The sequence below is a fragment of the Delphinus delphis genome, chromosome 2 (genome assembly GCF_949987515.2).
Source record: "Delphinus delphis chromosome 2, mDelDel1.2, whole genome shotgun sequence".
NCBI classification, from domain to species: domain Eukaryota; kingdom Metazoa; phylum Chordata; class Mammalia; order Artiodactyla; family Delphinidae; genus Delphinus; species Delphinus delphis.
In genome coordinates, this window is record NC_082684.1 from 129493921 (window position 1) to 129508663 (window position 14743).

Consider the following 14743-nt stretch of genomic DNA (forward strand, 5'->3'; position numbering starts at 1 on the left):
CTAATGGCTTGATCTTTGTAGAACTGGAATGGTGGACAACATTCTTTCTTTACAGTTCTCGAGTCTGGGAGGGGCTATGTGGGCTGGAGCCAGCGGGAGGAGGAGGGAGGCTGACCGCTTTGTCAGCTTCTCGCTTAACCTTGAGCTGGTGGTTATAAGCTGGGCCCCAGGGGCCCAGGGCCAGAGTCACCTCGTCAGGCCCTGCTGCAGTAGGAGCAGTTGTAGGGGCAGCATGCTGGCCAGGGGGCTTCCGCTCCACTCAGTCCTGGTCAGAGGCTGCCAGCCCCTCCTGAGCACCCCGCGGGAGGGCCTGGGGCATCCCAGGGTGGGCACTGGAGAGGGAGCCGGCATCTCCACTAAAACCCCTCGCCCCTTCAACGAGATCCCCACCCCTGGTGACAATGGCTGGCTTAACCTATACCGTTTCTGGAGGGAGAAGGGCTCACAGAAAATCCACTATCACCACGTCCAGAACTTCCAGAAGTATGGCCCCATTTACAGGTAAGCCTGGCAGAGGTTGGGGGCTGGTGGGATAGGGCAGCCCTGCTGGGCTCCCCTCTCCTCGCATGGTCTGCCCTCCCCTTCCAGGCTCTTGTTCACCTCTGGCTTTATTTCTTCCTGCCTGGGGGTGGCAGGAGAAGGGATAAGGCTTCCCAGACAGTGGGTTCACTTCCCAGCCCTGAGGCCTCAACAGTCCCCAGGTCCTATACCCTTTGAAACTTTAGGGAGGTGGGAATGCTAAGAGAACAAGCCCTGACAAATGCCTCCCTACATCCATTATCCGCAGCACACCTTGCAAGGTAAGTTTATCATCCCTATTATCAGAAGACAATGAAGTTCAGAGAGGTTAGGATTCTTGCCCTGGTCCCTCAGCTAGAACCCTGTCCTGCTGGGGCGCTGGCCTCGGCCCTTGGCCCTGTGCAGCTCTGGAGCAGCTGATTTTGTCCCTTCCACTAGGCCTGGCTGGAGCCCCTCTTCCCCAAGCATCTGCCTAGCTTCCTGCCAGGAGGAAGGGCCTTCGGTCTTTTGACCACTGTGTACCCCACCTTCTTGCCCTGGGATGGGGGTGGGGTCTGGGGGCTGCCCTTGGTGGGAGGCCTCACTTGTTCTGGTCTAGCAGTTTCTAAGGTGGGTGGGCTTCAAGACACACCTGAGTTCTTTTCTGAGAGCGTAGGTGAGGGGGATGGGAGGGCAGGGAGGGGACACCAGGAGGGACAATACTTTTACTTTAAGTGAAAGGGTTGAGATGAGGAAAGGGCATGTAGGACATGTTAGCTGGTTGGATAGGTGGGCTGGGGGAGGAGGCTAGTTTGTGTAGGGGACCAGCAGCTCCCTAGTCAGGGTCACTTCCTCCCTCTCCCACAATGCCTTTTGAAGTCTTAAGTGACTTTTTTATAGCTGGCTGGAGGCAGGGCGCTGCCTGCCCCCCCACCCCGCCAGACTGAATGTCAGGCTTGGGAGAAGTCTGCTCCTGAGTGTCTCTTCCTTGTCTGTCTGTCTGTCTCTTTCTCTCTTCCAGGCCTCTATCCCCAACCTCACTTCATGGAGCTCTCTCGTTATCCCCTTCTTCCACCCCGCCTCATCCATCCTGCCCCTAGTCCCCGTAGGAGCTTTTTATTTTATAAAACCCCTTTCTACTTTCTGAGTCACTTTCATCTGAGCCTTGGCACATGTCCTTAAAGTTGGTGCTATTATCCCCACTTTACAGATGGGGAAACTGAGGCCCTGAGAGGAGAAGGGTCTTACCAATGTCACACGGCTCATCAGGGCGAACCCAAGGCTGGAACCTTGATTGTCTAACTTACAGTTCAGTGTGTCACTATTCTAGCTATAGCCTTGAAATAACAAACTTCTAAATGAACGTGAGGAATTTAAAATACAAGTTTTGTGGATTTTTCCTTAATACAAGGCTGTCCCTGTTCTTTATCAAACAATTTAGAAAAATTGAAATCAGATACAATCTCAGTTTTGATAATATTTATATTCCATTCAGAATGTGAATATATTTATACGCTGTTTGGCGTTGTCCTATAGCAATGTATGGAGGACTTCTTTTCTCTTTTCTCTTTTCTCACTTTAAGATAATTTGAAAAGGCAGCATAGTAGCCCATAGCATGGATAAGGTATATTTTTTTAGCCAGTTCTTTAAAGTGGACATTTAGTCCACTCTAGGTTTTTTTTTTTTTTTTTGCTATTAGACATTCTTTTCCATTTTTTTGCTATGAACATTCTCATCCATCAGGCATCATTGTCTGATGTCAGATAGCTGCCTTGGGCTAGATTCCCAGAGGTGGAATTGATAATAACAATAGCAGTTCAAGGACTTTGCTTAGCTTTTTTTTTTTAATGGAGTCAGTGGTTTGAGGCCGTGTGGCAGCTGGGAAAACACTGAGAGGATTTTCTAGGAGGCCGTGGATTGACATATGTACACTAATATGTATAAAATAGATAACTAATAAGAACCTGCTGTATAAAAAATAAAATTAAATTCAAAAAAAAAAAGGAGGCCATGGCTCGCCAAGGAGACTTGCGGAAGGTAGGCCCAGGCTCTCTGGGTCAGTGGTTAAAGCAGTGCTCTTTCCATCTCCCCATCCTTCCCTTCCCCCTTCCCCCTCCCTCTCCTTTCTCCGGGAAGAGGGAGGAAGAGAGGGGAGGGAGGGGGGAGAGAGAGAGAATGAGAATTTGGCTTATACCTGTATGTTCCATGATATTTTACCTTAAAGTGTGTCTTTTTTCTTTTTCTTTAGAAATAAGTATCTTTTATTTTGCTATTTTACTCTAAGAACGTAATTTATAAATATATTTAATTCCTTTTTTTCTTAACATTTTTATTGGAGTATAATTTCTTTACAATGGTGTGTTAGTTTCTGCTTTATAACAAAGTGAATCAGTTATACATATACATATATCCCCATATCTCTTCCCTCTTGCGTCTCCCTCCCTCCCACCCTCCCTATCCCACCCCTCTAGGTGGTCACAAAGCAACAAGCTGATCTCCCTGTGCTATGCGGCTGCTTCCCACTAGCTATCTATTTTACGTTTGGTAGTGTATACATGTCCATATATATACTACCACTCTCTAACTTTGTCCCAGCTTACCCTTCCCCCTCCCCATGTCCTCAAGTGCGGTCTCTAGTAGGTCTGCGTCTTTATTCCCATCTTGCCCCTAGGTTCTTCATGACCTTTTTTTTTTTTTTTTTTAAAGGGTATCTTGAATTAACTTTCTTATGCAAAAGGCAGATGCAAGTGAGAAGTAGAATTTTCTGTTGTTTCACAAGAGCTGTGCTTTAATACTCTCCGCAAAGTGCTCTGAGGTATATTTATACCCTGGGTCTGACGTTTTACTGTAGTTTTATTTTAATAGCGACAAGGTACTTTGTTGGACATCTGATTCCAGGGGGCAGGGCAGCCACTCCCAGAACTTCAATCCTAGAGCCTAGAAGGGGTTGCCTGGCCTGGTGCCTGGCTTGCCTGACAAGCAGTACAGGGTCACCCCAAGCTGCCACGAAGGCGCCATGTTTCTGAGCTCTGCCTGGGTGAGAGGGTGGAGGGTGCTGAGAGTGTGGACACAAAGGAAGAATGAACATGGAGGACTTGATGGTCCATAGAAGGCCCTGGGTAAGTCTTGGGGATGTGCTGAGGTAGGCAGGAGCCACTGTGATGATAAGAGAAGCACAAAGCTGTCACTTATAGAATGTCTCACGGGAATCACAGCCCTAGACTTCATATCATCTTATCCTTCAGCAGCTGTAAGACAGGTACTGCATTTATCTCCACTGAGGAAACTGAGACTCAGAGAGGGTAAGGGACTTAGGTCACACAGCGAGGAGGCTGTGGAACGGAATCCACTCCCAGGCCTGTCTGCTCTGCGCTGTCAGCCTCAAGGTGGTTACAGACGAGCCGAGAACTGTGTCCTGATTGCCCAGGGTGTGCGTGGTTCTCCTCAAACCTTACATCACAGCACCCCTTCTCTGCCCCTCCAGAGAGAAGCTCGGCAACTTGGAGTCAGTTTATATCATCGACCCTGAAGATGTGGCCCTTCTCTTTAAGTTCGAGGGACCCAACCCAGAACGATACAACATCCCACCCTGGGTTGCCTATCACCAGTATTACGAGAAACCCATCGGGGTCCTGTTGAAGTGAGTCTTGGGCCATCTCCCAGGGGCTGGAGGGAGATGATGGGCAGCTGTGGCGAGGGCAGAGGCTGGGGGTGAGGGGCTGGGGCCATGCGTGCCCTGCCTTTTCTTTCTAGCTGGGGCCTCTAGACAAATCCCTGTCATCTTCCTGCCTCCATAAAACAGATGATGGGGATGGTGAACTGCCCTGCCAATCCTCAGCGACATGGTCAGGCAGAAGATCTTACTGAGTAATTAAAGACCTTGAAAAGTCCTCATTTCCTGGTTCATTCATTAAGTTCCATTTTATTGAGTGCCTACTATGTACCAGTCCTTGTGCTGGGTTCTGAGTCACAAGTAGGGCAGGGCCCTGCCACCGTGAGTCCCTTATAGCCTAAAGGAACAGTGAGAAACATGAACAAATCAGTGTATTTAAATGTAATAGGTACCGTTTTCCGCCAAATTGCTCATCAAAAATTTAAAATGTGGCCATAGCAAGTGTTGGTGAGGATATAGAGCAACTAGAATGCTCATAGTTTGCTAGTGGGGCTGAAAACTGATGGCATCACTTTGGAAAATGGTTGGACATCACTTCCTGCTGTTGAATAGTCACATGCTTACAATGCAGCCGTTCTGCTCTCAAGCATATACTCCAAAGAATATCCTGCCCCCCCCGAGGCAGACAGGTACTAGAATGTTTGCAACAGGGTTGTTCATAATAGTGAGAACCTGGAAACCACTTAAATGCCCAACAGGAGCAGGAATGAATGACAGTGGCATACCCCAGTCAAAAAGAACAGACTCAGTGACTCACAACAGTACAGATGATCGCTAGAAATATGAAATTGAGGGAACAAACCAAATCATGACAGCTTTTATAAGAAGTTGAAAACAAGTATACATATTTAAAAAGTATGTTTTAGAAATACATGTTGGTCAGATAAAACTATATACAAAAGCAAACAAGGGATTCAGGTTGATGGTCCTCTTAGCCGGGGAGGCAGGATGTGGGAGGACCAGGTGGGCATCTGTAAGTTATTGTCAAGTTCCTAGTTTTTCTGCTGGGTGGTGAGTTCATAATAACATGCTTGTAAATAAACAAAGCCCCAAAACGACAAAGAGGGCTTTGCATGGATTTATTTTCAAGAATGGGCCATAAGCTGAGAATAAGAATGGGCATTAACCCTATTCTGGGCACCTGAGATTCCCCACCAATGTGATTAATGGGACATGTTGGGGGTGCAGAGGTTGGTCAATTGTGTCTGTGCAGGGGTCAGAAAAGGTGATGTAGAGGGGCCCTTGAATGGTAGGAGGTGAGATTGGCCAGGAGCAAGGGGAAGTGGTGAGGAGGGCAGGCCTGTAGCAGAGGCAAAGACTAGAGGGTTGGAAAGTTGCTTAAAGGCTCTAAGAATATGATTTCTCTGGCTTGAAGCAGCAGCAGCAGAGAGAGTAGAGCAGGGTTGGGGTTTTGTTCTCCTTCAGCCTCTTTTTTTCTTGTCACACACTTCCCCACTTCTCTCCCCGCTGCCCCGCCCAGGCCAGGCAGAAGCTGGGAGGAGGTGAGGGCAGAGGAGGACGTGGATGGAGTGCTGGACTCTGAGCTGTGGCTCAGCCTCCTGGGAGAGCCAAGTCAGCCCCCTCTGTGTTTGCCAGGCCTGGGGTTTGTGACCGTGAGGGCCCGAGGGCCCATGTTTTCTCAGGAAGGCAGGAGCTTGGAAGAAAGACCGGTTGGTCCTGAACACGGAGGTGATGGCTCCAGAGGCCATAAAGAACTTCATTCCCTTGCTGAACCCAGTGTCTCAGGACTTCGTCGGCGTCCTGCACAGGCGCATCAAGCAGCAGGGCTCTGGAAAGTTCTCAGGGGACATCAGGGAAGACCTGTTTCGCTTCGCCTTTGAGTGTAAGGGGCTTGAACCTACCTGGCCATAGTCTTGGGGGAGGGAGAACCCAGCGTCCCACCTAGAGACCCAACACAGACCCTGAAGAAGTGTCGGGATTGCCTTGAGATGAGCCGCTGAACACATTCTCTGCCATCAGCCACCCAGGGGGAGCTGCACGCTCTCATCTGATTCATGCTATGGGGGCAAGAGTCTCTAAAATGTAGGTCCCTATTGCCACTTTCCTCCAAAAGCCAGGCTTGGCTTGGTCCTTCATTCCGCAAATCTCCTGGGACAGAGACCTTCCCTTTGAGGTCTGGGAGGGAAGGGGAGGGTTGGGTGGTTAATCCGAGCAGGGTATTGGAGGATGTGTAAGAGTTATCCAGATGGAATAAGGAGGTTGGACAGCGTAGGCAGAGGAAACATGCACATGCAAAGGCCCTGTGGCTTGATGGGGGCCCATGTGGTCTCTTCAGGAGATTTGGAGTGCCCAGAGTTTGGCATGAAATCAGCGTTCAGATTGCTGACCCAGGAGGTAGGAAAACCTTGGAGTTGTTGTGTCTTCTTATGTCCAGCCAGAGTGGGTCCTGGATGGCCAATTACCAGGGACTGATGTCCCCCAGGCACCCATCTGACATGTTTCAGGAAGTATTTAGCCATTTTGGTCAATTATAGACGAGAAACCTCTCTTTCCAGGAGGAAAGCCGAGAGGCTGCTGGGGGTGCTGGGGGAAGAGGGGCTGAGCAGTTTCATCCCAGCCTGGGCTGGAGGCTCTGCTTCCCACTCAAGTGATCCCTTTTTAGGGTCTGCCACATGACCCTCTGAAGGACCCGACTGGCCGCCAGAAAGGCAGTTTTCCTTAGCCCTGCAATTTTAGCCCTTTGGGACTCAGGCCTCAGTTTCTTTACTGCAGGAAGCTGAGGTTGGGTGCAGGGGTTCTTATGTGTTGGATGGGATGGTTTCCTGGGAGCAGAGGCTCTCAGATGGTCGGGTTGGAAGAGATTCCTCAACCTTGCTTCCCCTGCAGCCATCACCAATGTCATGTTTGGGGAGCGCCTGGGGATGCTGGACGAAGTAGTGGACCCTGAGGCCCAGAAGTTCATTGATGCCGTCTACCAGATGTTCCACACTAGTGTCCCCATGCTGAACCTCCCTCCAGACCTGTTCCGTCTGTTCAGGACCAAGACCTGGAGAGACCATGTAGCCGCATGGGACATAATTTTCAATAAAGGTGAGGGTTGTACCCTGAGCAGCCATATGTGGGGGCCAGGAGAGCCCTGTCTACCTCAGGAGATGGGAAATCCGGGCCTCGGTTGGCAGGGATGAGATTTGGGGGAGTGGGGAGAAAGAGACAGAGGGAGAGAGAAAGTCAGCTGGAAGCTCCAGGTCTCAGCCTGCCTCTTTGTCCCAAGTTATGTCAATGAGCACTGGCTTGCCATGTAGAAAACCCACCCTCTGGTGGGCAGGGATGGGCATCAGGAAGGCCCAGGAACCCCTGAATATGGTGGGCTGATTAGATTTTTCTGGAGAAAGAGGATTTAAGAGGTCCATCATATTCTTCCAAGGAGCCCGTGATTCCCAACATGGGTTAAGCACCAGTATTTCAGACACAGCTGTGCTTGGTGACAGAGCAGGACTTTGGTGAGAGAGATTGGTAAAGGGTGGAGAAGGCTGATTGGGATGTGGTGAAGATGCCAGGCCTGGAGTCAAATCCTGCCCCTGCCCCTGACACCCTTGTGACCTTGGGCAAGTCATTATCTTAGATGGACTTCTGTTTCCTTATCTGTAAAATGGGGATGATAGCACTTACCCCAAAGAGCTATGGCCAATAAATCAAAAAAACAGATATGAAGGATTTAGCAGAGACTGCTGCTCAGAAAGACGGCAGCTGAGAAAGTGCAGGGCTCTAGAATCCCCAAGCCCCCGTACCACCTCCCACCAGAGATTGTGCTCTTTCCCTCCCCTCTGCAGAGAGCCTCACTCTATTTTTTTTTTTTGGCCGTATGGTATGGCATGCGGGATCTTAGTTCCCCAACCAGGGATCTAACCTGTGTCCCCTGCAGTGGAGGCACAGATTCTTAACCAATGGACCACCAGGGAAGTCCTGGCCTCACTCTATTTTCTTTCTTCCTGCCCCACAGCTGAAAAATACACCGAGAACTTCTACTGGGACCTGAGACGGAAAAGAGAGTTCACCAATTACCCAGGTATCCTCTACCGGCTCCTGGGAAATGACAAGCTGCTCTCTGAGGACGTCAAGGCCAACATTACAGAGATGCTTGCAGGGGGCGTGGACACGGTGAGGACACAGTGAGGTGGCTGTAGGGGCATATCCTGTCCCTTCCTGTGCCCCTATGCCCCCTCCCACTAGCCTGCCTCATTGTCTGAAACCCTGTCCATGTGGGGTCCATCTCCCTGTCCTGACTCTACTTCCTAGATGCTAATCTCCTAGGAGGGTGGGTCACACTGGTCATGATGGAGTATGCCTTGCGGCTGATCCACCATTTTTTCTTTGCCTCTGAGGAGGGAGTGACTAGGCACAGGTGGGTGACACAGCTCACTCCGAGTCAGGAAGGAAGGCAGGACCTCAGAAAAGCTGCCCCTGATGCCTGAAGGCATCATCTGTGGTGTCTCCCAGAGGCCGAACAATACCTCAGAAACTTCTGTTCTTTATTTTTTTTAAAGGTCCTGGATGGCCAAGTCCTTTTTTAAAAATAAATAAATAATTTATTTATTTATTTATTTTTGGCTGTGTCAGGTCTTCGTTGCTGCGCATGGGCTCTCTCTAGTTGCGGCGAGCGGGGGCTACTCTTTGTTGCAGTGCGTAAGCCTCTCACTGCGGTGGCTTCTCTTGTTGTGGAGCACAGGCTCTAGCGAACACGGGCTCAGTAGTTGTGGCTCACAGGCTCTAGAGCGCAGGCTCAGTAGTTGTGGCTCCGGGCTCTAGAGCGCAGGCTCAGTAGTTGTGGCTCGTAGGCTTAGTTGCTCCGCTGCATGTGGGATCTTCCTGGACCAGGGCTCGAACCCCTGTCCCCTCCGTTGGTAGGCGGATTCTTAACCACTGTGCCACCAGGGAAGCCCCAGAAACTTCTGTTCTTGAAAGTCAAAACTTCTCTGTCTTATGTGCCATCCCTTTTTCCAATACCTTAAACTTTCTCAAGCTAATGTGATGGTGAGGGTTAATTCTTTAGTGTTTCGTGGTTATTAGTTATGATTTGGGCACTGAGACTATAAAGGTGAATATAGTAGACTTCAAATCTCCCAGATGGCTCAGAGAGGAAGAGTATATTAGCTTGCTAGGACTGCCATGACAAAGTACCACAGACTGGGTGGTTTAAACCACAGAAATATATTGTCTCGCAGTTCTGGATCAAGGTGTCAGCAGGGTTGTTTTCCTCTGAGGCCCCCTTGCTTGGCTTATTGATGGCCGTCTTCTTCCTACATCTTCACATGGTCTTCCTTCTCTTCTTATACAGACACCAGTCCTATTCAGTTAGGGCCCACCCACATGACCTCATTTTACCTTAATTACCTTTTTTTTTTTTTTTTTTTTTAAAGGCCCTATCTCCAAATACAGTCACATTGTGAGGTGCTGGGGGTTAGGACTTCAACATATGAATTTGGGAGAGACACAAGATCAGCCCATGACAAGGAGGTAGCATGGACACAGATAACTACCTCACCGTATTACAGGGCTGGATGATGAGGCCCGTGCCAGGTACTGACAACGCTGAGAAGAAGGGAGAGACTAACATGGCCTTGTAGGACAGGGAGAGTGTTCCATAGAGTAAAATCAATTTGTCTTTCCTCTTATTGCCAGGAGGACAGAGGAGGAATAGCATTTCAGGAATGGGGAGAAGCATGTGTCATGCTTAGGTGAATAACTTGATTTCCTACGTATCATATTTACATGGTACTCTAATGGAGGCCTTTCCGTCCCTCGGCTACAGATGGAGGCTTTGAGCATATTTTAAATATAGTTCATTGTCAGTCATGTAGAAGAGATCTCCGAAAAAAGCTCACCTGCACCAAAGCAGCTATTATTCTTAGGTAACATTTATTAAGCAATTACTATGTGGCAGGCAGGGTCCTAAGCTTTTCACATGTGTTAACTCATTTAGGATTCACAAACAACCCTTTTTCAGATAAGGAAACTGGGGCACAGAGAGGTTAAGGAACTTTGTCAAGGTCACACAGCTAGTAACTTAGTTGACTACCTTATTAAACAAGTATCTCCTGAGTACCCATTCTGTGTCAAGCCTTGGAAGTACTGAGACAAATACATGCATTTGATCTGAGCCTTGAGGAAGGAGTACACACTTGCTTCCTAGGTTGGGGAAGGGAATTGTAGGAAAAGGGAGCAGCATGAGGAAGATTTCTGGGCTTCAGGAGCTGTGTGTAGCTCAGTGTGGCTAGAGCATGAGGAGCATGTTGGAGAGAGGTGGCGGTGGGCTGGGAGCAACAGGCAAGTGTTGGAGGGGGTCCATGGGTCCGGTCAGAGCCTCTGGACTTGATCTGGGGACTCCAGGGAGCCAGGCAAGGATTTCAAGCCAGGAAGTGACTGGATGACATTTTTTCACAATTGTTTCTGCTGGGAAGAAGAAGGAGCATGTCCAAACCTCTTGGACCAAAATATGGTCCTTGGTAAGATAATATGCCAACAACTCGTATCCTAGCCCTAGGGCAGAGGGCTGTTCCAGCCCAGGGTCCCACCACTGAGGAATCTGAACTGTGGGGCTTGACGAGGGTCACTCATACCTTCAGTGAAAGTTAACAGTCACGACCTTGGGCCAACACTGAGATTAATCTCAGTATATACCATGTGCTAATTGCAATACTGATAGAAAACAGGTCTGGTGGTTCTGGTTTCAGCTTTTTTTTTTTTTTTTTTTTTTTTTTTTTTTGCGGTAGGCGGACCCCTCACTGTTGTGGCCTCTCCCGTTGAGGAGCACAGGCTCCGGACGCGCAGGCTCAGCGGTCATGGCTCACGGGCCCAGCCGCTCTGCGGCATGTGGGATCTTCCCAGACCGGGGCACGAACCCGTGTCCCCTGCATCGGCAGGCGGACTCTCAACCACTGTGCCACCAGGGAAGCCCTGGTTTCAGCATTTTTGAGCCTCACGTTATGCTGTGCTGCTGTAGGCAGATGTTAAGTTTAGGGGGAAGTTCTACTGGGGAGAGGGCTGGTCATTTAACAGGCATTTCAAGATGAATGGCATTCATTCAGGAGTACAACCGTTACAGAAGTAGGATTTGGCCTCTTAGGGCCTCTGGAGTCCTTTGGAAGAAGGCATTAGCTATGTGGATGACCCTCTACTGGCTGGGGAGATGGGTGGGCTCTGGTGACATGAGGGGGAGGGCAGGGACAAGTGCTGCCCCAAACATTCCTGCCTGGGCCACAAGAAAGGCTTCTTGGACGTTTGCCGTCCGAATTGTTTTGCTTTTTGTGGATGGTGGTTTCTGGATACTGGGAGAAGGGTGGGGAGAGGTGTTTGGCAACGAAAATTTAGCCTGGGTCTAGGTGCCCCAGGAGTGACCTGTCCTCTTGGTTTTCTGTACCCTCTCACTCCCTGCCAGACATCCATGACATTGCAGTGGCACTTGTACGAGATGGCACGCAGCCTGAATGTGCAGGACATGCTGCGGGAGGAGGTCCTGAATGCCCGGCGCCAGGCCCAGGGAGACATAAGCAAGATGCTGCAATTGGTCCCGCTCCTCAAAGCTAGTATCAAGGAGACACTGAGGCAAGCCCACCCCCACCTATGCCTGTCCCCCCCGCCCCCCGCCCCACAAATCCCTGGGCAGGGGCAGGGTGGTGCCTGTGCACAGGGTTACAAGAACGCGCTGGTGGAGGAGACTGGTAGCAGGAAGTGGGAAGTCTGGGGAAGATAGCTGGGAATAGGGAGAAGGGTCCTGCCTCCAGGTCCTCCAGGGTGCTGCAGCTGGGGCTGAGATGCCACGCCAGGTGCAGGGCTTCGTCCAGGCCTTAGGGCATCAGCTTCTGAACGCTTTTCACTGGCAGACTCCACCCCATCTCCGTGACCCTACAGAGATACCTCGCAAATGACTTGGTTCTTCGAGATTACATGATTCCTGCCAAGGTAGGTGCAGCAGGAGGGCTGCAGGCTCTGTCAGTCAGACAGACGGGGCCAGGGGCAGATTGCAGTTGCGTACAGATGGGGGCGATGGGGCCTTCTGTCCTGCCTTTCTTCCTGGAGCTGGCTGGTGGGGTCCTTGGTGGCAGTGGTCCAAGTCCGAATGAAGGGCAGAGGTGGTGGACACAGTGGGTGATGGTCTTTGGAATGTTGCTGGAGTGTAGGGTTAGGAGGGAGATCCCACTGGCTGCCTGGGTCTCTGGGGACCCTCTGGTGCTGAGGAAAGGGGCAGGGCAATCCCTTGCGCTGTGCCCGGCCTAAAGTCTTCAGTCACGCCCATTTAATGGGCGAGGCTCAGGGAAGGCGGGGAGGCCTCGTTCAAGGTCACATAGTGGGCAGCGTCCTGTGCTGCACAGCTGGGTAGCAAGGCTAGGGACCGGGAGTGGAGATGCTGGGTAATGCTCCTGGCTGTGAGGAGGTGAGGCCTACTCAGACCTCTGCTCACTGTGTCCCTAGACATTGGTACAAGTGGCCATCTATGCCATGGGCCGAGACCCTGCCTTCTTCTCGAATCCGGACAAGTTTGACCCAACCAGGTGGCTGGGTAAAGACAGGGACCTCATTCACTTCCGGAACCTGGGCTTTGGCTGGGGTGTACGGCAGTGCGTGGGTCGGCGGATTGCTGAGCTCGAGATGACCCTCTTCCTCATCCATGTGAGTCAAGCCTGGGGACATCTGTCTCCCGTTACTTTGTCTCCCCTCCTCCACAATTCCCTGCTGTCTCCTCTCTGGGCAAATCCACGTACCACCCACTGGTGCTCCCTGGTCATATGTTCCCCACAGTGGTGATGGGATGGGGGTGGGGTGGGAAAGGGCTTGTAGAAACCAAAGTGAAAGCCTGAACCAAGGGGACAAAGCACTAGTGGCGTGTTCAGGCTCTGCGCAGGATTCAGTAGGAGCTGGCAGTAGACCCCTTGGAGCCTCTCAGATCACACTCAACAGGCACTGCTCACAGGTGAATAAGCCTGGCCTGGGGGAGACAGACTCTCCCTGCCTCTCTCCTAAGCCCACAACCCCTCTTTCTCAGATTCTGGAGAGCTTCAAGGTTGAATTGCAGCATCTCAGTGATGTGGACACCATATTCAACCTCATCCTGATGCCCGACAAACCCATCTTCCTTGTCTTCCAGCCCTTCAACCAGGACCCACCACAGGCGTGATTGGAGAGGGTGGGCACAGCCTGCCAATCAGGCTAGCAGGGGTGTGGGAGGACGGCCCAAGGGGGTGGGGCCCGTGGAAGTGTCCGCATCTCCAGTGCTTGGTCCCCACCCCTGCTCCTTTCTGGCCAGCTCTGACCAGATGGAGTTGGCGCTCAGCTGAGGCACCCCTCTCTCACCCCATCTCCTCCGCCTCTTCTCCCATCCCATGAAGGCAATAAACGGCTAAACTCTGTAAAGTGTTTTCATTTCCATCTGACCCCTAAGGTATCCATCAGTCCTGTAGAGATGCTCCCTGACCCAGATCAGCAAATAGATCTAAGCGTGAATGGGGAACCCAAGGCAGCTGCACTTGACACCGTTTCTGCTGGGACCCACCCACCTACAGCAGCTCAGGAGCCAGCAGGATCAACCTCCCTTGCTGTCCCGGTTGGGTGTGAGGCAGAGTTGGTGGAGGGCTATTGCCACTGCACCAGGAGCTACTGAAGCAGCAGGCAGAGGGACATAGGACTTGGCAGAGTTCTGCTGAGAGTACAGGGCAGCCTGAGAGGTGTGGGCCAATCTTGGCTACCAGGGCAGGCCCACCTATCAGGAGGCTCGTATAGGGCTCTGCTCGGCTGAGCCCTGGGTGGGAATTCCCTGCGGGGTCATGAGGACTTCCTGCCAAGGTCCAGCCAGAGTCTTGGGCATGTCCAGGGATGATGTGGTGAAGTGACTGTGGGTGAGGGGTTGGCGTGAGGTGACTGACCCTGGGGACGAGAGGACAGCATGCTTCCTCTACCCCACCTGACCCTTCTCTGGGCTTCCCCAGGCCTTAACTTCCTGCTCCAGTAGGACATGCCCACTTGTCCAAGCTCTGGGCATTAGGCAGGGAGACTGGGGCAGAGTCTTTGGTACATTATTTGGACTGCCTGACAATGGTCTCAATTTTGGCCACCTTAACCCCCTCTGAGCTTCATGACTCCTGGCTTGACCAGGTACCTGATCCTTCCTGGCCCTTGGCTACCCAACTCTAAGTTCTTCAGGTAGACGGGGGGCTAGTGCCGCTAGGGACAGCAGCCTAGCTGGCTTGGCCTCTTCTCCCAGGATCTGCAGGTTCTGAATCCATTCTTGGAGCCTTTCTGCTTTTCCTCATCACAATCCTCTTCCTTCTTGTCTTTCTCTCTCCTTCCTGCTTCCTTTCCTTTCTCCAGGCTTGAATCATCTTTGCTTGGAAATGTTAGTGTTGGAAAGGGCCTTACTGTCAAGGATGTTAAGCTCTTTGGGGATAGATGGGGCAACTGAAGCCCAGAGAGCTTGCTTGAGTCACCCAAGGTCACACAGCATGCTTGTAGCTGGAAGCCAGGCTTCCTAACTCTCAGTGGAGGGCTCTTTCTTCTGGCCCTATCTGTTTTTCTGTCCCTGGACACATTTAGACACAATATTGCCAGCTCAGGTAAAT

At 51.1% G+C, this 14743-nt stretch overlaps 1 protein-coding gene across 1 annotated transcript; it reads left to right on the forward strand.

Annotated features, from left to right (window-relative positions):
• Positions 1 to 232: 232 nt before the first annotated feature.
• Positions 233 to 13305, forward strand: CYP11A1 (cytochrome P450 family 11 subfamily A member 1). The gene is made up of 9 exons (XM_060003685.1): positions 233 to 501; positions 3984 to 4139; positions 5816 to 6015; positions 7020 to 7223; positions 8134 to 8291; positions 11569 to 11735; positions 12014 to 12092; positions 12603 to 12800; positions 13174 to 13305. Exons 1-9 carry the CDS (start codon positions 233 to 235, stop codon positions 13303 to 13305), a joined length of 1563 nt encoding a protein of 520 aa, XP_059859668.1.
• The last annotated feature ends 1438 nt before the right edge of the window (positions 13306 to 14743 follow it).